Genomic DNA, 24,385 nt, shown 5'->3' with positions numbered 1-24,385 from the left:
TTTAGAAATGGTTAACAAATATAATAATATAAGTTTTAAGACTAATATATTACAAATTAAATACATCTATGTTTTGTATAGGGTGGAAAAGTTGTAAAATAGTATGTGTATCAGACATGTTTGTAAGATAATGTATATTAAACAGATTTAGTTAATGCAAATGAAATTCATAATTCATTTAAATATTATTTATTATACAAATATTGATAATTTAGACATGAATGGTTGAATAAAATATTACTATAAGTTTATTTTTTCATATAATTTCAAAAGCACTTGTGTTAACCTTTTGTTTCAATAAAATAAATAAAATAAATTAAAAGAGAAATTTCACTTCACTCTTGAATCTCTCGTTTGAATTTCAACAAAATTTCATTGTATAGTTAAAATTTCGACAAATTTCACTAAAATTTCAAGGTTTCGATAAATTTCGGATGATTCGTTGAGATTTCGATGGAAATTATGCAAGACGGAAATCGACTGCCATTTCAATTTCGGGGGTGAAGGAAATCGGAAATTTCGACAATTTCGTGGGGATTTAAAACCATGCTTTTGACACACATTGTATCCCAAGAATGCACATCGAATAGATTGAGTCGATAATTTATGTCGCTCATGAGGAGCTAAATGAACAAAACATACACAACCAAAGGTACGAAGGTTATCATAACTAGGTTGCTTAGCAAAAAAACAGAAATAGGGAGACTCCATGAGTAGGACTTGAGAAGGTAAAGGATTAAGCAAGTAAGTAGCAATTTTCAGAGCCTTAACCCAGAACAAGGATGTAACAGAGGATTCCAGCAAGAGAGTACGTACCACATCTAGGAGATGATAATTTTTCCTTTCCGCTACTCCATTCTGTTGGGGAGTAGCGGGACATGAGCATTGATGAATAATACCTTTAGAAGCCAAAAATGCCTAAAAATCAGTAGACACGTATTCACCACCAGAATCTATGCGTAATGTCTTAATAGAAGCAGAAAATTGATTGCCAACATACGCTAATAACTTAGTGAAAGTGCGAAAAACCTCAGATTTAGAGCGAAGAAAGTAGACCCAAATAAATATGCTATGATCATCAATGAAAGTCACATAGTATTAAAATTTTTCATGTGAACTAATTGGGGAAGGTCCCCAAACATCACTATGGATAAGATCAAAACACTGAGAAGCGCTACTAGCATGCAAAGGGAAAGGAGGAGTTTTGCTTTTACCAAGTTTGCAAGAGGCACACTCGAGATAAAGAAGAACGTTCTTTATCACCAAGTAAACCAAAGTTCAATACATGAGATAAGATCTGAGTATTGGGATGGCCTAAACGACGATGTCACACGATACTAAGATCTGAAACATTATTAGAAGCAAAAGACTTAACAGAAGAAACTGGAGAACGCGCTGGAACAGACAAAAGTAGTGGAAACAAGTGCCCCACTTTAGGTCCCTTCGCGATCGGCTTCGTTACCTGGTCTTGCACAACACAACCATTATTAGAAAAATTAACAGCGCAATTGTTATCAACTAATTGACCAAAAAAAAAAAGATTCGTGGAAAGTTGAGGAGCAAGAAACACATTAGTGAACTTAGAAGAGACATCTCCGACAATAGCTATTGGCAAAGAACTGCCATTGGCAGTCTGAATAGCAGATTGACTAGCGTAGGGCCGAACATGACACAAGGTAGTGGTACTATTCGTCATGTGATTAGAGGCACCGAGTCCATATACCAGAGATTAGTAGAATTGTTACCTTGGAGCCCTATTGCTGATAATGCCGAAATTAGCATCTATTGCACCATTTCGGGGGTGTAGTAATTTGCTGGAGGACGTGCAGGAACAGAGAAGTCCCCGACGAAGAGCCAGGAGCCGCAAAAGTCACTGTGGGGGGTACACTAATAGAAGTTTGGAATGCCTGGGCCTGACGATTCTGCGGGCGGATACAACATTCTTTGATAATGTGACCCTTCTTCTTGCAATAAGATCAGAATTTCTTGGAACAATTAGCAGCGATATGTCCAAATTCTTGGCAGCAAAAACACTGCAAAGTGCTAGAATGTGCAGGCAGTCCTCATCGTTGCGTAGCATAAGCCACAGGGACAGACCCGGAACTACCATGAGATTGTGCCAGAGTAACTTGAGAGTACTAAGCCGTTGTTCTTTATGAAGTAATTCACCAAAACAAATTTCCAGAGAAGGAACAGAAGAGCGATTTGGCAGAGAGGAGCGAACAAATTAATGCTCAGGGTGGAGTTTCATAAGAAATTGATCACAACGACTAGTCCCGTGAAGACGTTCAATAATGGGAAGAGAAGCCACAGGAACATCCGCAATAACCAGATCAGAATATTCATTCCAAAGAGTCAGCAACCCTGAATAATAGTCTTGGATGGAATGATTGTCATTTTGAAACATGGCAATTGCATGCTCTAACTTAAAACGACGGGTACCGTTATCTTGATGATCTACTATTTTTAAATAAGTCCACATGGATTGAGTGGTGCGATAAGGTTGCAAGTTGGGGACAATATGTGGCTCAACCGAGCCAAGAAGCCAAGACATAATCTGAGCATCAAGTACAACCCATGAAGGACAAGCTGCGGACTCCTTGGATTTATCAGGATTGGGTGCACAATCCATGCCATCAATACAACTCCAAAGATCTTTTCCTTTCAGGAAAAGTTCAAACTGAAAAGCCCACGTAAAATAATTGTTGCCTGTAAACTTGGCGCACATAGGTGCAAAGTCCATGCTAAATAATGGAGAAAATCGAGAAGCCAAAAAAAAAAAGACTGCCAAAAAAAACAGACCACCAGAAAATCTAGAAGCCCAAAATAAACAATGCAGGTACAAAGAAAAACCAACAACCTCCCTGCACTAAAAAATTAAATCTTGAACCAAAAAACTAAACTAACAATTCAATCTTGAACCAAAAACCTGCTATGCCGAGAAGATAAATGCTAGAAACAGCAACAGAAGCTGTTGCCTGCTTGCCGAGAATCACAAACAGCAACAGAAATTGGAGAAATAAGTGGCAAACCAGAAACCTGCTGTGCCTGCTTGCTGAGAGTCGCAAACAGCAACAGAAAGTGGAGAAATAAGTGGCAAACCAGAAACCTGCTGTGCCTGCTTGCCAAAAGTCACAAACAGCAACAGAAAACTGTTGCCTGCTTGCCGAGAATCATAAGGACATAAACTGGAGGAATAAATGGCAACCCAGAAACCTGCTGTTCCGACAGCCACGCGGGCACAGAAGAGAAAACAAAACCAAAAGCCACGAAACCGAGAAGACAATCGAAGGGGGAAAAAAACACCTAGCAGTCGGCACTCTGATCCCATGTCAAATATTTTGTGAGTGGCCGAATGAATTGGCCTTGAGTTCAGTATATTTTATATGGACTTTACAAGAATGCTATACATGGAAAGTAGATAAGGTCTTGCATGATTCTAGCCCTAAATAAATGTGGGCTGAAGTAAGGAAAGAAATCTTTTGCTTTGCTGTTTGCTGTTCCGTTGACAGCTAAGCCCCTTAAGCAAGCCACCTTCATTGGCTTTGACTAATATATTGCTCAAAACTTCCATAACCAAGATAAACAAAAGGGGAGAGAGGGGGTCCTGTTGACACAAACTGCACTAAGATCTGAAGAACTCCGTGGGGGGGGGGGGGGGGGGCATTAATGAGCACTGAAAATGAGGGCGTGGATATGCACTGATTGATCCAACTGCACCAAATTTTTCCTGTAATCCATCTGCCTTGAGAATATAAAGCAGACATTTCTAGTTCACATGATCAAAAGCCTTTTCCATATCCTGTTTGCAGGCTACGCTACTATTTATTCCCTTCAAATAGGTGTCTGCATCCTCAAACATGTATGCATCAACATCTTTGTCTTGTTAGCTCAAGGCATATAACTTGAAGTACATTGCTCGCTAATGATCGATTAAAATGAATTTTTCCTCCATATTTTCGGGTGTGTTGTGTGATTGTAGAATACCTTTAAAATTAATAGGAATGTTTTATAGGACAGCTATAAAATTAGCTATGCTATAAGGATAAGAATGTTGGACAACTAAAGAAACAACATATCCAAAAAGTAGAAGCTGCCAAAGTGAGAATACTAAGGTGGATGAGTGGTATAGAGTTACTAATAGTCCGTAGATGCATAGCTACTCGTTCAGCTGCTCTCCCAAGCCGTTGATCTTATTACCCTTGCTAGCTCTATTGACAAATTCCGATACGATGAAATTGAGTTCGACAAATAGGATACCCAGTGGAATTTCGTTTGTAAGAGAGAGGTGGAAACTTGCAATATTGAAAGATGACTTTCGTGCAAAGATAAATTATGAAATGAATATATTTGTTGAAAGTTAGGGATAGTGCCAAGGTAAGGTAAGGGAGGGGTGACTTAGATGATTTGGGCATCTACAACATAGACCATTTAGTGTAGCAATGAGGACTGGGTTACTATTAGTGTTGGTAGAAGGGGTAAGGGTATACCAGAAAGGCTGAAATAACTTGGAATGTAATGGTAAGTAAAGATTTAATTGTTTTTTGATAACAATAGAAACTCATTGGATCGAATAAGAATGTACAATCAAGAGAAGAGACATCTCCCTAACAAAGTCTAGGAAACCCTAGGGAAAACAAAATAAGAAAATACTTGAGAAGCATATCCCTTTGAAATTATCGTTACCCACCCATCACAAAGAAGCTAGAAAATGAATGTTCTCCCACACCAATAAAAATGCTAATTTCTTCCTTGAAAATATAAGCGAGTTTCGTTCCTTCCACAAATCCCAAAAAACTGCAAGCACTAATCCATAGTGCTTTGTCTTCCTTCTACCTACCAAATCTAAGAAAAGATATTGCCAAAAACTCCTCCACTGTCCCTGGACAAACCCAACTTTCTCAAAAATAACTGAATAAATGGTCCAAACCTTCCATGCAGAATTACAATGCAAGAAAAGATGTAGAGAATATTCTAAGCAGTTAAAGCAAAGCGCGCATATATATGGAGAGAGAGCCTTTTAAGTTGCCCTAATCATTATTAGTATTTATCCTATTAAGCACAACCAACCAAATAAAAGCTTTGATTTTAGGGGGGTTTTGGCCTTGCAAATATGTAGAATGGGGAGGAAAAAAGTAGGTTTTAACCAACCACAAAAAGATTTGCAAGATATACCCTCAAGTGATCCAATAGCCAAGATCGGCTATTAGCTTCCAAGGATACCCAACAATTATTCAACAGGATCAACAATGAAGATAACTTATTTGTTTTTTTATTGTTCAAGGATCTCCTGAAATGAAAATTCCAAGAAGGTAGAGGACCATTCGGATCAACAAGGAAAGTGGAAATGGGATCATTTTGTCTTGAGCTCAATTAAAATAGTCGAGGAGAAGAGGTGGACAAGACAATATTCCCTAACCAAAGGTGTTTCCAAAAACGAATGTTACACCCCTTACCTAACACAAATTTAGTATGGGGAATTAAGGGAGGGTAAATATGTTAAATAGCTTTTTGTGGACAATATCTCCCTAGTCCCTTCCACCCGTCTAGACCCTTAGATACTCTATTAGCTACTAGGTCCCAAAAGCTAATTGGCCTAGGATTACCTGATGAAGAAACCCCTAGATAGGACAATGGCCACTCTAGCTTGAGGCACCCCATCCCCAAAGAATATTCTCTAACATGCTCTACAAGCACATTAATTCGTGATACCACTCTTACCCATATTAATTTTAAGCTTTGAAAGCCTTTAAAAAAGATGGGGAAGCCCCAAAATATTAAAAAAGAAGGCCTGTGATCCTCCAAAGAAAAATATGGATCAACAAACTGAAGGTATGAGATCATAGTCTCCTCCCTCCTCACTTCCAAACCTTTCACAAAATCTCTATCCATCACCTTATCAACCAACCAACTCAAAACATGTGCCACCAAAACCAACAAAAACAGGGAAAGATTATCCTTTATCTAATCCCCTTCGTGGCCCTAAAGCAAGATTTTAGGCTCGTTTATTATCAACGAGTAAAACATGTTAGACATAGATCCTTTCATCCATCTTCGCCTTCTCTCTTTTAACCCCCTTCCTTATAAAAATGTTATCAAGAAAGCTCCAACTCACTCTGTCTTAAGCCTTTTCGAAATTTGGCTTAAAGATGAAGCCCTTCTTATTCCTCCTTCTAATGTCCTCAACAACTTCATTCACAACCAAAAAATGGCATCAACAATTTGTCTCCTCCCCACAAAAGCACTTTAGGCCTTAGAAATAGTCTTGTCCAGCACCCCACTTGACCCATTTGCTATTACTTTGGTGATTATTTTATAAGAGCACTGGATACTAAACTGATAGGCCTATAATCTGAAATCTTAATCTACCTACTTTTTTTACCGAAGTAATGAAGGTAGAATTAATACTCTTATTTAAAACCCCATTCCCATAAAATTCATTGAAAACCTAGTACATTGGTGGGTAAAGGGGGTGCGAATTCGTTTTTGGGAGGACCTTTGGATTGGGGAGATGCTGTTGGCTATTGCTTTTCCTCGTCTTTATTGAATCTTTGTTCTTCATGATACCCATATTTCTGATTTTTATATTTTAAAGGGGGATAGTCTTTCTTGGAATTTCCATTTTGGGAGAAATCTCAACGATAAAGAGATTGATGAGTTGGCTCTTTTAACCAATTTGATTATTTTTTTTTCCCTTTCATTTAGGAAATGATAAAAGGATTTGGAGTTTAGATCCTTCTAGGGATTTCTTTGGTAAATCTTTTTTCTCTTATTTGACTCAAAACCCTAATGAAGATCCTTTTGATAGAAATCAATGATCTCAGAGGCAATCCTGGTACTCTTTGAGATAATCACTCCCTTGTCCACCTCCAATTCCCTAATTAATTTCTTTCGTATTTTCCCATGGTCTATTCTATGAAAAATCTAGAATTACAGTAAATTTTTGTGAAGTTACTTGCACAACCCTAGGACTCCATTGAAGGTGGTGACACCATAGGGCTTTGATCTTGCAGCTTTATGGGAAGCTTTGGTGGCGACAATGTGGCATGGTGGTGGTAGGACCGTAGGAACATTGATGGAAAACCTTGAAGAGCCCAACAAAGCTCTAATCTAGCTAGACTCGTCATCAACAAGAACCACGAGTGATGATTAATGCGGGTTAATCTGGGTGAACTCAAATTTTGGTGACATTGTCATGGACGATGGTAATGGTCTTGGGCCGAACCCTAGTGAGGTGTTGTCCGTTTTTCCTATAAAAGGTGATTCACTTAGTTGGACCCAAACCGTCCTTATAAGCCTAAGATCTCCTTAGTACACATCCAATATGGGACTGTGACAAGCCCTACCGTCCAATCTCTGACATCCTCGTCAACATGATTTTTCTAATACACATATGATGTGAGTCTGTGACAAGCTCTTCTATCTGATTTTTGACGTTCTCGTCAGCGTGATCTCCCCAGTACATATCCAATGTGAGACCGCGACGGGCCCTCTTATCCGATCTTTAAAGTCCTCGTCAAAATGGGTTACACCTCTGTATAGGATCTACTCACATGATAGCATCCTTAGGGTAGATCCACTCACATGATAATACCCCTAGGGAGGCTCTAATACGAAATGTAATGGTCTTGGGTCCAATTCCAATGAGGTATTGTCCGCTTTGGTCCATTGGCCTCACGAATTTGTCCTATAAAATATGCCTCATTTAGTTGGAGCCCAACTCTTCTTATAAGCCTAAGATCTCCCTAGTATACATCCGATTGGGACTGTGACAACGATGACGGAAAACTTGCAATGATGGAGGTCCGCCTTCATCAATTTTGGGGATGGCGTGCAAAGTCAAAGTGAAAAATTATGGTGATGTTGTCATGGACGATGATGGAAAACTTGCAATGATGGAGGTCTGCCTTCGTCAATTTTGGGGATGATGAGCAAAGTTGTTGCCTCCCTTAGGATTTGTTGGATGTTGGGGCTTGATTTGGTCGTGGCAATTCAGAATATACATATACATATATATAGTTGTGAATGAAATTGTCCATGATTGCAGAAATTGGCGGAAAAAGATTCATGTAGCCGACCCCACCTAGTGGGACTTAAGGCTTGATTTGTTGTTGTTGTTGTATAGCTGTAAATGAAAAAGAAAAGGATTGATGGTGAAGATCCTGAGGCAGGCAGGTGTGGTTGCTGATGAGGATGGTAGGGGAGATGTAGCTGATGCAAGGCTATTTGAATCTAAGTGTGAACCTTGCAAGGTTGAGTTGAACCTCATAGACAACCCTACCAAACACTAATAGCTGCAGTGACTTGTGTTAAAATAGTGAACCTGTCAAATGACACTGACAGCCATGTTGGGTTAGTGTGTGCTCAGATACCACTTGATGCAGGACCCACCGACCTTCATTTTCTATTCTAATCCCTTTAAAACCTAATACATAAGGGCCTTTTAAAAAGGCTTACAATGCTTGGAAGGAAAGGAAACTAAATTAAAACCTAATTAAGCCAAAATACCAGCTCCTAAATACAAAATAGCCTAGGATCTTGAGGATATTATGCTGATAAAAATGCTGTAAGTAAAAACAAAAAATAAAATTAAGATCCTCCATATGCTGGCTGCATCAGTAGGATTTTAGAATAAGACAGCTCTGCTAGACAATTGGTATGCTGGTGCTGTAAATGTCCAGCTCTTTAATGTTTTTTTTTTGACCACAATTCTTTATTATTCTATTTTTAACCCCTCTTACTTTGATCCGAGTCATGCCCCTCCTTCTACAATCAAATTGGATAACCATCTTATATTAAAGTCAATAACTGTCTTTATGTTTATTAACCTAAAGGAAAATGCAGAGACTTCCTATTAAAACAAATGCATACATATGCTTAGCATAAGTTTATTCAACATAATAGGAAAAGTAGAAAGCCTTGTGGCCTGGGGACACCTTTATGCGTTTTTTTTTTTTTTAAATAATAGGAAAAGCAAACAACATGCAAAATTTGCAAGTTAATTAGATTTAATGTGAATCAAATGGTAGGGTTGTATCATGCACCGCCTTTATTTACGTACTTGGGAAAAAAAAAAAAAACTTATATTCTAGCCATTTCATGAATTAGTTAGTGTTAGATTACCAATTTACTTAAAAGTTTAAGCTGTTAGGTTGTGGGCCAACAATGTATATCAAGCTTTAACACTCCCCTACACATGCAGCCCGAAAAAATGTGGAGAGAACGATACCCATTATAGGGAATGCAATAATTTTTTAAAATGCCACACAATAAATGTGGACAATTGGACTAGAACCCAGGATCTCCTGGTAACTAGCTCTGATACTGTGTTAGATTACCACTTCACCTAAAAGCTTAAGCTGTTAGATTGTGGGCCAAAAATGTATATCAAGCTTTAAAAGTTAGTATATACCTGATTACTTATTTTTATTTAACTAATGTTTGCACTGGCATATCACCTTGTAGTCCTACAAGCATATCTAGTTTCTTAAAAGATGGTTGAAAATCAAACCATAAGTAGTTTTATTGAGTTATGGTTTTTGGTTGGTTTGATATCCAGGTGAGATTGACCAAGCAATTGGTTATGACTCGTGCATGCAAATGTGTGATGGCTCCTGTTTAGGTTATTGTTTATTTTTAGTTAAGTAAATGAATTTGGTAAATGCCATTTTAGTGGTTCTGAAATACCCATTGTTTTTTTTTTTTTTGCATGGGTGAAACTGTTAATGTATTCCATTTTATACAGCCAACGAATACGTCCACTGGATTACAAACTCAAATGCAATTTGGATTGCTTTCTCCTCTTTATCTGAGGAGGTTATTTGAACGAATGGGGGGAACCTATATTAAGTTGGGTCAGGTAAATTTTTGTTGTTTCTTTTATTAGTTATGTTAGATTATTGTTTGATCACCAAATTTGTAGTATACCAAAAGCCTAATCTCATTTTATTTTATTTATTTTATTTTTTATTATGCAAATGAAGATGATTTTAGTTAGGAAGAAAGAATGTACAAAAAAGGTCAATCAAAGATCCTCCTAATTTGACAGATAGGGTATGAGTGACTTGAAGAATGTCTATTTTTCCACTATACAACTCCTTTTTGTTCTGGACTGTGGGCACGAGGACTAATGGATCATACTAAAATTACTCATATAGGTAGTGAATTGGATATTGAAGTACTCTTTAGCATTTTCATTATGAAGTATCTTGATTGGCATATCAAATTGAGTCTTTATTTGAGAACAAAAGGCACATATGATGTTAAAGAAACATGACACGATTAGGACCCTAAATATCGTAATGGGCTAGCATGAAAGGACTAGCCGCTTGTTTGTCAATTGGGATGCAAAAGGAACATGATGATATTTTCCCAATTAACAAGACTCAGACTCAAGATTAGACACAAAACTCAATGTAGGAACTAGCTGTTTCAACTTTTCAAAAGATGGATGACTGTGGTTGTGCAGGCAATGGGAGGAGAAAGTGACTCAAAGTAGTAAAGCCCACGAGCCTCATGTGTTGTACCAGTTGTCTTCCTTGTAGAATTTAATTTATAGTTTCCACTTATATTTTCAAAGAACATTTTGATTGACCTTTTAATACAATGTGAATGTGACCAATATTTTTCAATTGTTAGTTGACCAATTCTTTTCATGCAATTTGATAGTTCATAGCATTCATAGTTTGGAACTTGGGAGTTGGGACAAAGGGTTATTGACTTAAATTTAGTTTTCATTTCTCACTACCTCATTTTGTGTTTCATTCTTATGCAAGGGCTTATGTGACTTTTTTTAATTGTATAATATAGTTCATAGCATCCACACCTACGTTGTTCCCACCTGAATACGTCCAGGAGTTTCAGAATTGTTTTGATAGAGCTCCTGTGGTTCCTTTTGAAAATATTCAAACAATTTTGCGTGAGGAGTTAAAGAGACCAATAGATAGTGTTTATGAATATGTTGATCCAACTCCAATTGCCTCAGCATCAATCGCACAGGTGCATACTTGCATTTTTCCTTTTAATTTTTTTTTCACTATTGCATTTGATGGTAAATGTATGGAATTGTCATTTTCTCTAGGTTCATGGTGCTAGGCTCAAAGGCAGTCGAGAGGATGTAGTTATAAAGGTCTTGAAGCCTGGAATAAAGGAAATATTAATAGCAGATCTAAACTTCGTGTACATTGTTGCTCGTATTTTGGAGTTCTTGAATCCTAAACTGGACCGCACATCACTGGTACGTTGTGGATTGAATGTTCTTAAGTTTGCAATATTTGACTTCAGTGCTTGTTTGACCTTTTACAAAGACCATCTTTGTTTCACTATATTATTATCGATAATTATCTTTTTTTAATTTGAAGAATGTCCTTGTACTAGCCGCACACTATATGCTATAATAATTGTTGAATAATTGGGTAAAGTGGAAGATCTAACCTCAATGATAGGTCTTTCCCTCTATTTATAATGTATGTCAAGTACAATACCAATGACCATAATATCCTTATTGACTTGCACAAACATCAATTCTAAAAGACCAAATAACCAGTAACACTCTCCCTCAAGTTGGTGCATCTATACCATATGCTCCTAGCTTGTTACAAATAAATTTTACATGAACACCTCCCAAGGCTTTAGTGAATAAATCGACAAGCTGAAAATTAGACTTCACATGAGTGGTTGCAATGAGCTTCTGTACAAGTCTCTACCAAACAAAGTGGCAATAAACTTCAATGTGCTCTTTTTACTTTGTTGCGAAAGATATATCAAGTTGAGTGACTGTGAGATAATTCAACTTTCCAACAAGTCTCTGGTACTATCTTGGATTAGGCAACAAATCACCTATATCTGGTGCTAAGCTTATCTATGTGATGAGTGTATCAATAGGATTGGACCCTAACAACCCAATCTCATCTAAAAAATCATGAACACACTTTCTTCGTCACAAGACCGTTCCCATATGAGATCACAATACTTCTATATCCAAGATGCACTTCAAACGTCCCAAATGCTTGGCCTGACTTTAGATCTTGGATGCGTTGAGCATCATTTCCTGTAATCACAATATCATCTACATACACAATAAGCAAAATCTTGCCAGATGGATTGTGACGATAAAATACAAATTGACGTACCATTGGGGGTCAAACTCAATTATGACAACATTGAATCGACCAAACTATGCTCTTGGAGATTGTTTTAAACCATATAATGTTTTCTTGAGCCAACACACTAAGCCCGACTCCCCTTAAGCAAAAAACCCATGTTGTTGGTCTATAAAGATCTCCTCCTGAAGATCACCATGTAGGAAAGCATTCTTTACATCTAACTGATGTAGAATGGGTACCAATGTTAGTTTGAGAATGGGTGGGGTACCAATGTTCGTTTGAGATGTTCTTGGAGATTATTTCTCAAATTTATCCTTTGTTTACGCTTCACATTAAATTTTTGGTGGGAATGGGTTCTTGGATTTGTTTTTGGAAAGTTCCATGGTTGGGGAAAGACATTCTAGCTGCATCTTTTCCACATCTCTTTCGTTTGTGCTCAAGGCAAGAGTATATTTCTTTCTTTGTGGTTGATTTGTGTAGAACTTTGGTTTCTTGGAATTTCCATTTTGGAAGACCTCTTAACGCTAGAGAGCTGTTGGAACTTTCATCCTTGTTGTCGCTATTGAACAGTTCTGATCTTTCTTTAGCTAAGGATACTTGATCTTGGGTTTTGGATCATTTGGGGGTATATTCTTGTAAATCCTTTTTTTGAGTTTTTGACCCGTTCTAATTCTTGTTATCTCCTATATTCATCTATTTGGAAGGCAAAAGCACCCTCAAAAATTAAGGCTTTCATATGGCTGATTTTGCTTTGTAAAATCAGTACTAATAACCTATTGTAGACTTGTAGGTCAAGAGACCTTTGAAGGCCTTGTCTCTAGATGTGCTTGTTATGCTATTTGAATTGTGAAACGGCACCTCATTTATTTTTACATTGTGACTATGCTTGGAGACTTTTAGAATATCTATTTGGTGTGACGTGAGAATCTTGGGTTTGTTCGATGCAGGTGGAGGAATTGATTATTTCTTTTGAGGGGTTTGGCAGAAGGAAGGAGAGGATGACACTTTGGAAATGTGATATTTTTGTGATGTTGTGGGGATTATGGTTTGAGTGTAATGCATATTTTTTTTGGCAGCTAGTTTGGGAGAAGATTCATTACTTGGTTTCTTTATCGTGTATTGGGTTTGATTACTTTGGGAAGTTAATTTTTCAAAATATTCAGTAAGATCGGAGGAATCTTCTGTTCTGAATTAATGTTTTCTTCCAGCTTTTGTTTTATTAGTTTGTTTTTTTTTCTAGATTTTTCCAGAATTTTGACAGGAGAAATCTTTTTCTTCTTTTTGTAAATTCTCCTCTTATCAATGAAATATTTTCTCTTGTTATTAAAAAGAAAATAGTAGTGACTAAGGTGATGAATAAATGTATTGAAGCAAGTTTAGCAACTGGAGAGAATGTGTATGAATAATCCAAACCATTCACTTGACTATATCCTTTGGCAACATAGGGAGGTCTTCAATCGAGCCATGGAACCATCTAGATTGACCTTTATAGTATACACCTAGCAACAACCAACCGTAGACTTATCAAGAGGTAAAGGTACCAACTCCCCAAATATCACTATCCTATAATGCATTTATCTCTTCAATCATTGCATTCCTTCACCTAGAATGGGACAACACTTTAGAAATAGAATTAAGAAGGGAAACAAAAGGCCAAGTACTAATACATAGTAATATGAGGGTGACAAGAAATCATAATAAACAAAATTAGAGATTGGATGTTGGGTACAACTACTTTTACCTTTTTGAATAGCAATGGGAGGATCAACACCTTGGGAAATATGATCATCTGATAAGGGAACTAAATGCGTAGAAGTGGAAGCTAGAGGAGGCTCACCTACCTTGAGTCACCATTGGTATACTTGCAAATTGGGATGATTCGAGTAATGAGGACTTAAACTAGGTGAAGATGTAAGAGGATTGGGCACAGATATCAGGTTAGTGTCTTTGTACGCTTACTAACTGACATAAGATTAAAAGGGGACTTAAGAATGTACAAAACAGAAGGAAGAGAGATGGAGGGAGTAGGATTTACTGATCCTATCCCCTTAACAATAGTTGTGGACCCATCAGTTAGGGTAACTTGAGGTAGATTTTTAGGATATTGGAGTGTAGAAAAGAATTTAGTTACACGTCATATGGTCAGTAGCAGTAGAGTAGGTATTTGAAGGACTTGTGGGAGAGATACTAGATGGCATATAGACTGTAGGATTACCCTTCTGTGTAAAAGATGCAATGTGATGAGATGTTTGTTGGGATGCTTGATATTGTAGGAACTTTGAATACTCTTCCTTTAGATATTTATAGTGCATCGTTCACCTAACAAAGTGCTTGAAGAGGGAAACACACTTGGGATTTGAGGAGGCCATCCAAACACACGGAAAAAACCTCAATACGACAGCAAATCAGACACAGTGAACAAAATGCTTTTCAGATTCCAAAAGTGAACTTCAGGACCAACCAAAACCACCACAAGTGAACTTCTAAACCAACGAAAACAACCAAAAATGAGTCAACCACTGATTCAACCACGCATGAGTCACCAACAACTGGGCATAGCATTGCCACAGCCCTACAAAGTCAATGTATGAATGCTGCCATTGCTTCAAGAGACTCACCAGTGAACTTTGCTAATACCAAACAATATCAGATTATCATGACTATATAGTCAAAAAAGGTTGGATTTTTTAACAAAAAAAAAAACATGCCCAATAGCTTGATATTATGGTCTATGAAAGTAATCAAGACATTCTGTGGGAAAACATGTAGAAAAAGATGGCTAGAAATTGTGTCATGCATCAGTGTGCGGGGTTGGCACTGCCAGCAAGTAGCAGGCACGTGGAGGTGCATGAGGAGGTTTCTGGCGATGAGGTTTTGCAGATCTACAAATCATAGGGTTCTTTGTTGGTTATATGGTTGGTTTTGTGTATGGAAGGTTTTGAAGGTTCTGAGAAGGGCAGCAATGGCTAGGGAATTTTCCAACGACAGATGAGTTTTCCAACAATCTGTTGCCTTGTTTCTAGGTGTAGTAGTGTGGTCCTCCTCCACTGACTGATTTGCATCGGATTCCACTGACTGATTTGCATTGGATGGCTAGGTTTAGGGTTTGGTTTGGTGGGGGTGGTAGGGTTTAGGTTGGATCTTGCTCTAATACCATGTCAGCTTACCACTTTATGCAACAGCTTAAGCTGTTAGGCTGGCCAACAATGTATATCAAGTCTTAACACTTTCCCACATGTGCAGCCTGATTGCATGTGAGAGAACACATGAAGGATAACACCCATATTGGGAACAAGAGAATTTTTAAGAAACTTACATTAAAGGCGGGCAACAAAACTAGAACCCAGGACCTCCTACTAACCAGATCTGGTACCATGTTGAACAATTGGATAAAATGGAAGATCAAACCTCAATGATATGTCTCTCCCCCTATTTATATCTCAAGTACAATACCAATGACCATAATAGCCTTACTAACTCAGACTTGTAAAATACCAAATAACCATTAACAATGACAGATAATAAATGACTCTTTTTTGCTGTCGATGCAGAGAGAATGTTGCTTCATTTTCTTATGGTCTACTAGAACCTGTTAAGAAATAGTGGATCAACGTATGCTCTATTTTGTAATTTTAAAGTGTTACTGACTTCACCTGTTCAATTGTAAAAGCTGTGGTATTCTTCCTTGCTTCATAATAATATATCATTATTTATTAGTAGGTTGGTATTGTCAAAGACATTAGGGATTCGATGCTTGAAGAAGTAGACTTTAATAAGGAAGCTGCAAATATTGAGTCTTTCAGGAGATATTTAGAATCCATGGGACTCACAAGGCAGGCAACAGCTCCAAAAGTATATCAGCAGTGCAGCACCCGGAGAGTTTTAACAATGCAGAGGCTTTATGGAGTACCTCTTACTGATCTAGATTCTTTAACTTCACTTGTTTCAAGTCCTGAAACCTGTATAATAACTGCCCTTAATGTGTGGTAGGATTTTGAGCCATTTTGGGAATTTCATGCTTGCAAAGATATATGTTTCTATAGAAGATCCCATGACAACTTCTACAAGTTTAATCCAATGATGCAATTGTTTCTGCAGGTTTGGTAGCTTGCTTGCTTGTGAAACCTTCCATGCAGATGTACATGCAGGGAATTTGTGGCTGTTACGGGATGGGCGTATTGGGTTTCTTGATTTTGGTATGTTTTTATTTTATTGGACAACTCATGGTTGTGTTTTTTTTATTTTTTGGGAGGGGGGGGGGGCGGAAGGTATACAACTTCTTCAATATAATTTTTTTTTTTTATAGATAGTTAGGAGATATATTAAGAGAAAAGGAGAACACAAGAAAGTGATGAAAAGATATCCTCAAAAAAGAAAATTAAATCAAAGAAAAAAAGACTACCAAAAACCACAAATGCCCACCTCCCAAATGTAAACCTAAACAAAATCCAAAACACCATTGTGCACTCCCCAACAGCATGCTACCTAAGAAAGCTTGGTTTCAAACCCTTCCCATCTTAGTTGATAGAGCACAAAAAATTAGCTAGTTCTTGTATAGGGTTATTTTTTGACCATCCAAGCGGACTTCCTTTCCCCTCTGATTCAACTAGCTGTGAATCCTTTTAATCCAACAAATGTTGCTAGTGTGACACAAAGAAAGGAGAGAAGCAGGTCTCATTTTGCCCAATCTTGTCTTCTACCTCATTTACTTCATCATTCCCTGAACCAAGAACTCCCTTTCCCTTTTAATCATCCAGTGGAGAGGAAAGCACGCAACAAAAGCTGATAAATCTTATCCAAAACTCACTTGTTCACTACCTCATCTATAAGTGGCCATCCATCATAATCAAGATCACTATCCAGATAGGAGTTTCTTCACTAAATCTTCTTTTTTAGATCTATATTCTCCCTATAGACACCCAATTTTGTTTGGGGTGGACTTGAATAAACTTTGGGATTTATCAATTAATTGCAGTATGGCGGACAATAATTGGTTAAGAAACAATTAATTGTGACTTCCCTCACTTTTTAAGTCCTTTGCTGTGCAATTTGATTTTGGACCAAAATGTTATGTTTTTGGTATTTAATTGCCTTTTCCCCATCTGATAGGGGTGTTATCCCTATCTTGGATAGAGATTTGCTCCTTGGCTTTGAGAAAACTAGATTCCAAAAACTGTTGTAGGACAAGTAATGGGTTTCCTTTTCTTAAGAGAGTATTTTTGAAAATTGGGGATTAGGACAACATCTCTTGCTTTTCTTTTTCTATAAAAAGTAAGCAAGAGGGGTACAAGAAGGAGGCATACGTTCTCTCTCTTGCAGACTTGCACACACACACGCATGTTGAGCCACAAGAGGGGGAATGTACATTCACTCGAAGGGAAAAAAGAAAAAGAAAAACTAGGCTTGTGAGAGAGCGAAAGGGGAGAAAGATTAAGGAAAGAAAAGGAGACTCCATTGAAGACGGAATAGTCAAGCTAGAAGAAGGAGAGACCAAGGCTTGCTCAAGGTCTTAGAAAATTCAAAAGTTTCAAGAAGAGTAAGGTAAATCCCTAATCCTCATACATCTTGGCATGGTTTCATGAATTTTGGCTTAAGATTAGTGGTATGCATAGATGAATAATTGGAAATTTTCATTTATTACATGCCAAAGTTGGGATCTTCATAATGTCCTTCATGTATGAGGCAAAGAATTAATTTTTATAACATGTGCAATGTTAAAGTTTCAATTTTTAGAACATATTTACACAAAACAAACCATGTAGAGCATGCTTTTGTTTGCTTGTGTTCATGGACAATCAAATAGGGCTAGGTATGAGGATGGGTCCAACCTTAGATTTTTCGACGCTATGCATGTTTGAGGGTAGGTTTGGGTCAGAGGAGGTCGAGAATAACTAGAGAAAGCAGAGAAAAGCGAGAGAGGAGAGAGATAGAGAGGATGGAAGGATGAGAGAAAATATGGAGAAGAGTGATTTGAGGCTATTTATGTGTGCATGTTCAGTCTGGTATGGCATAGGGAGTTTAATCATGGCCAAAGGAGTTTAATTGTGGAGTTCGGGAACCCAAATAGTCATGGAAATGTGGAAGACATGGTCATCGCCATTATTGCTGCGACTGCCACCGAGTGCTAGGGAGCTGAATTTAGGCAGTTTTGTTTTGTTTTCTTAGTTCCGTTAGGATCATGGACACACGAGGAATCGAGTGGTAGAAACAACCTTTTTGTTGGAAGAGATGGCCAGAATCAGGCCCACAAAAATCTAGGGTTCTAGCATCTCTCCAGTGTTTCACCGGAGAAGACAATTGGAAAAGAAGGATAGTGCAAGTTTAAAACAAGTTGTAGATCAGTTGATAGGTCCAAGTAAACTAGTCAAGCCAGATCGGTCGACCGGTCTCCATTTTTTAAATGAATTTGTTTAATTATTTCATGTTATTAATCTATTTTAATGTTAAAAAAATCTTAGAATTGTTTAATATGACTTTAATGATATGTGATGCTCCGTGTGCATGTGATGTAATTTAGTTTTTTTGGTGATAATCTTTGAATTCTTATTTGAGTAGAGAATGGACTGAAATAAATGAAAATTGAAAGAACCTTAATTAAAAAATCCGACGATGGATGCCATAGGGGGACACAAGAGCACTCTATATCAGTTTTATTAAGGTGATGGAAGTTTTGCATTCTAAATTGAAAAACCTTAGGAATGCAAGGTGCAACAATATTAAATGACAATGTAATCTTAATAAACTGAAGGACAATAAATGTGGATTCGTGGCTATGTGTCATGAGCTAAGCTTGTTCAGGGCATTATGCTTGCCTGTGACCGCTTATCTCGTGTGCTTGGGATGCGTTTCCATCATGTAAATACTAGTTTAGGGTTATTTTCTGCTAGTAGAGTCTTTGTAAGCCAAATAAGGCAGTATGACTCCTCGGTCATTTTGATGTTTCCTAGTGTTAGGATGATAATTACATAAAAACCTCTTTAGGGGAGGGTGAGTGTTCATTAGTCATTGTAAAACTCACTAGCAATTGTCAACGTGCTTAGCCTACTTGCCTCCCTCGTTAAGTACAACATGTCAACTAAGGATTTGTTAATGAATTACGTTTGCTTCAATGTTTACTGCTTGCTTGCCACGGCTTTCATGAATTGATTATTGTTTCCGCTGTTATCTGAATGAATGTTAATGAAAGTGCTTCGTGGATGAATGTTGGTAAACGATAGGCTGGCTAGTTAAGAAAAAGTACTTTAGCTAGCGCCGCACGGCCCTTCACAATGGTGTGAAAAGAGTCGGACCGTGACACTATGCTATTTGTGACACTATGCATAGCATAGTCGCTACTGTTTGTGGAACGAGTTGTAGGGGGTACTAATACCATCCCCTCGAATAAATGTACTCCCGAATTTGGACTTTGGTATGTTGACCTTTGACTATCGGTTATTTGGACTTTAGCTATAGCTAGTTGACCAAATTAATCAGTAGTAATCAAATAGGTGTTCTAACCCCACATAGTTTAAAGTAGGTTAGTGGTGACTTAGTTGACATGTTTTTGACCCATACCTCATCCCCCAATTCTCAATTTCACAATTTGAATTTGCCATTCATCTTGAGCAGTTCGAGATTCACTTTGGTAGAGACGAGTCTTTGGAATGTGTTGAAAATTTTCTTTCGAATTTTCAATGTAAAAATTATCATCGCTACTTCTTTTCAGGAACTTAATTGGCCTCTCAGCAGCCATGGAAAGCCTTTCAATTAAATCAACCCTTTCCCCTTACTCTTATGCCCCCAGCAAGCGTAAACGTTTGAATTTGCTGATTTTTGAGCAGTCTAAGGAAGTTTCATCCCATCCAACCTCACCTTGTCTCTACTGGAACTTGCACAATCTTGATTTCCAGTACAATCCAACATACCATTATCTTCCGTGTGGGCCTTCCGACTGCCATCCTCCTTAGAAACTCTCTGTAAGCTAATCAATCTTCCATATTTCCTCTCTCTCCCCACTGGAAAAGGGCTCATGTAGTTCATTCACATTGACCACCCCACTCAGAGAGGAAATACTGCAATGCTGTTTCTCTTCCACATGTTCACTTTGACCAAGACCAATACTGCTGCATTTAGTGACATATACTGCTGCATGATCCTCTCCCACACTCCAATATTATGATGAGAAGGCTGAGGTAAGAGTAGGGTTCAGCTGGATGCCCTCTTCATGTATGCTGTGAGGCCCTGAGTTTGGATGGGCATGGACCCGAAAAAAAAAAAAGGCAGTCCTGTAGCAGTCTGGCAAGGCCCTGTGCGTGTTAGAAAGCCTACAAGCCTGTAAGAACTCCCTGCAAAGCCGTTCAAAACAGTTTGGCCTCTATTTCTAAATTCATTTTGCAAATATGCCACACTTCCTTGACAAGTCCATAACTTAATTCTCCAAAAGCTGGGTCAGATTAATTGTAATGTTAATTATCCCTTGCCCAACCCATTCAAGGCCCACCCGTCTTTCTCATGCACACATGTTCATCCCCTTCACATTGCTAACCCTAGTTTCCCCGGAGCCTCCTGAACCACCAGCCGTTGCCGAACTCGGTGATTGGTAACTTTAATAACTCCTGCAACACCATCCACCCTTCGTTGCCTCAAAGTACTGGAAAGAACATCCTTCTAATCTCGGTGACATTAATTTCCCAAAAGTTGAGCCTTGATATTGCTCAACTCCTCCAACCCTACAAGCTCCTGCATCTATTGCAGAAATCTACGCTAACCTTCCCCTTCCATGCCGCCAGGAATGAAGATCAATTGACCCTTGCCATTCGATTGTAGGCCCAGCTCTAGAACAAAAAAAAACGTAATTATTTGATTTAATTGCTGCCCAATATTGAATCTTGCCAAACTTCGTGTAGCGACTGACCTGATCATACCTTGATGACAATGGCAAACATACACAAATCCATATTGCAGACGTTAAGGTAGTTCTTATCCACCGGCCGTGAAACTGAGATTTCTCCTCCCAACAAATGAAGCCCCCTACCCTCACCTTTTCCAATTACAGACTGGCAGTTTTCCTTTCAATCTGCACCAGCTTGCAAGATTTGTATTCCACTGATTTGTGGAATTTTTCTCCCATACTCAATCTAGAGTGAAACCATCAAAGTGTCTCCGAAACCTAGAAGAGAGAGCGGGGGCAAGAGTGGCTAGTAAGTGATTAAAGCATCTCTAGGTTAAACTAGTTACCTATTTAGGGCAGATCATACCTTTTGTCCTATTGTCTTTTGACTAGCAAGGAAGGGAAAAAAACTCTCATTAGGATGTGTGCTTTGAACCTCCCACCTTTAATATAATCTAATTCCTCCTTTAATGTGATCTATTGGATGAGATAGACTTTTGTTAGCTCAAAACCTCCGCACACACATCTGATTTGGCTTCTATGATTCAAAAATTTACTCATTACTATAGTCAGGCCACCCACCACTATCTACCACTCATAGCTTCTAGTATGATGTTTATGGAACTATATTTACATTATGAGATATTCATGAATGCACCAACTATAATTACTGTGACATTTATAGAAATGCTATATAAATCTTGTTTAATGCAGGCTGATAATAGTGATTACCATCGAGTATCAGTTCATGATAGTAATCTCTCATGAATTCAACATGAAATATAGTTTTCTTATTAAAAAATGAAATATCCTCAGGAATTGTTGGACACATATCTCCTAAAACTTGGGCTGCTATGGATATGTTTTTGGCATCAATTGCTACTGAGGAGTACGAGTCAATGGCATCTGCCTTAATTGAAATGGGTGCTGCAAACAAGGATGTTGATGATAAAACTTTTGCAAGGGAGTTGGAAAAGATTTTTTCTTCAGTACAGGCAAGTTCTCTCAGTTCATTTCATTGGAAGTTGAGAACATGAAGCTGTCTTGTTTTCTTGTCTTCATTGGTATATTTTCTAGGGAAGTTGTAACTTGAGAACTATGATTGATGGAAGGGAAGGGAAGGGAATGCTCTTAATTGTTTGTAAAAATGCAATATTTTAGTCAGTTAATGGATATATTTATATTTTTATGATCCCAAAACTCAAGATAAATAATAATAGGTGCATCTTGTTTTGAAAATGTTAAATGGCCTTCTCAGCACATTTTGTTTGGTCCTCTGGGAGGCCCATTAGGCCTGGGCTACACAAGGGGAAGAGAGGGGGGTGGGGGTAGCCTATCCCCCATCTGCCCTCCTTTCTACCCCCTTCTTAGGTTACAACCTGAAACCTCCAATGTGGAACTCTCATGCACTGGCTAAATCATGATGAAGGTTTTTTGAATTGGTGCCATCTGTTACTTAAATGCAGGATTTGGATACACGAGTTGTTGTTGCAACAGCAAGGGGGAGAGGTACAACTGGAACTGCTGTCTCTGCTAATCTCATGGTTGATGAGAGGCAGATGAATGTACTGTTTCTTGATGTGGTAAGATATCAATTTTAAATTTTTTTGAAGATGGTGCTACTTTATATAGGGCTTGTGATGTGATACTAGGTTTTTATTAGCTCCAACACCAAGGATATGTGAATGAATGTTTTATGGACTTATTGCTATGAATGATTATTTGATGCTTATAAAACGGCCAAACAGCTTGTTTGAAGTGTTCAGAGATTATAAGCTGCGCTATTCAATTCATTGTGAGACCTGGATCTCTGTCTGCAGTATCTTGGTGTACTTGTGTCACTGCTGTAGGCAACAATATGATTAACAATATGGGATCTGTTAGAAGAGAATATGCTATTTTAGTAATTATGTGGTTTGAGTGGGGGCATCTTTGCCTTTCATGCCTTTTTTGTTATTAAAAGGCAGACCCGGTGCTGTACACATGCTACAAGAAGCCGCTTGATTTTTCCTCTTCTTTTCTTCATCTCTTCTTATCTTCTTCTTTGCTTGTCTCTCAACTTTACAACAGGAAGAATTCTGGAATTAAGTGGAAAAATATCTTGAGCAAATCACAAAAAGGTTCAAGGATGAGTTTTGAGCAGCAGGTTTTGGGCGGGGGGGGGGGGTGTTTAGTGGTTGGCCACAAAGAAATTAAAGGAAAGGCTTAAATATTTTTACATTTTAGAATTTTTAGGAAATAATTTATGAATTTACAATCATTTGAAATGATTTAGAATTCATGAATAGTTAAAAAAACTAAGAAATTATGTAAGAAAATTAAATTGTGTGCGCTGATTATATTGTTAGTGAGGTATAACTGGGGGCTCTTTAAAGATGTGGAGAATTTTGTGGCAATCACAGGTGACTATTTGAGTCTGCATAGGGTGACTACTTATCTGCTAAAAAGTTGCAATTATTTTGCTTGCATTTTTTCTTGAATTGCAATACATCTGTTTAAACAGCTTGTTTAATCTGTTCCACAGGTTCGGGTGAGTGAATCATATGGACTCAGATTTCCAAGGGAGTTTGCACTTCTCATGAAACAGCTTCTGTATTTTGACCGATACACCCGCTTGTTAGCACCCAATTTGAACATGCTCCAAGATCAGAGAATCACCATTATCTCAAATCGAAGGGGCAGAGGTAGAGACAGCTTCTAATATAAATATAAACATAATTTTCCTTGCCAGCTGGTGCTCCAGTGGCTTTGGTTTTGTATATATGTCGAAACAATTTCTGAAAGAAATCAAAATGCTCACTTCCATAGAAACTCTTGGTAGGAGCATTAAAGAATGCAGAGTGTGCACCATGGTAGGAAGTGTTTGTATATAATTCCTCTTCTGCTCCAGAACACGCCATTACAATCTGAATATTATTTTTTATGGCATCTTATGATTGGACTTGTATATATAGCTTTTGCTTAGTTTGTCTAATGGCAGTTAAGCTCCCCTAACTTGTCACCTTGCTGCTGATCACGTATATAACTGCCTCATTTAGAATTGGGAATTTGGGATTTGGCATTGGTATTCAGAAAAACACCACCTAGTGCAACTTTTTATACCAATTTGGATGACCAGGCAGCAGGATGGTAATTGTGACTATTGACCTTCCACATGGACCATCATTGCACTTGTCAAACTTGTGAAGCAATGGAAGGTTCACTATGCTCATCCCTGTTACAGAAAGACCAATTTGCACCAACCAAAATCTTAGCGACTTTATGTTCCTTCTGGGAAAACCAAACTAAAATTCAAAGGACTAATTCTACCAGTTTAATGCACCCTAAAAATGCCATCAGAAAACGTACACAAGCAAGCTACTATTGCTTATCAATTATGAGCAAATACAACAATTCAAGCTAGGTTTTTGCT

At 37.9% G+C, this 24,385-nt stretch overlaps 1 protein-coding gene across 2 annotated transcripts in view; it reads left to right on the top strand.

Moving 5' to 3' along the window:
• LOC131166285 (uncharacterized aarF domain-containing protein kinase At5g05200, chloroplastic) overlaps nt 1–23,920 on the top strand; it is a 53,037-nt gene extending 29,117 nt beyond the window's left edge. Inside the window, exons 4-11 of one of the 2 annotated variants that reach the window (XM_058124689.1) lie at nt 9,746–9,859; nt 10,810–10,998; nt 11,081–11,236; nt 15,825–16,090; nt 16,203–16,300; nt 21,790–21,968; nt 22,440–22,556; nt 23,498–23,920. In XM_058124689.1, coding sequence (XP_057980672.1) covers nt 9,746–9,859; nt 10,810–10,998; nt 11,081–11,236; nt 15,825–16,090; nt 16,203–16,300; nt 21,790–21,968; nt 22,440–22,556; nt 23,498–23,674 — 1,296 coding nt within the window. In that variant the 3' untranslated portion in view covers nt 23,675–23,920. The remainder of the gene's footprint in view (nt 1–9,745; nt 9,860–10,809; nt 10,999–11,080; nt 11,237–15,824; nt 16,091–16,202; nt 16,301–21,789; nt 21,969–22,439; nt 22,557–23,497) is intronic. The other variant, XM_058124690.1, reaches the window with a different exon arrangement.
• Nucleotides 23,921–24,385: the final 465 nt, after the last annotated feature.

Source organism: Malania oleifera, chromosome 10 (assembly GCF_029873635.1).
Source record: "Malania oleifera isolate guangnan ecotype guangnan chromosome 10, ASM2987363v1, whole genome shotgun sequence".
In the NCBI taxonomy this organism is placed as follows: Eukaryota; Viridiplantae; Streptophyta; class Magnoliopsida; order Santalales; family Ximeniaceae; genus Malania; species Malania oleifera.
This window is presented reverse-complemented; position numbering and strand designations above follow the sequence as displayed.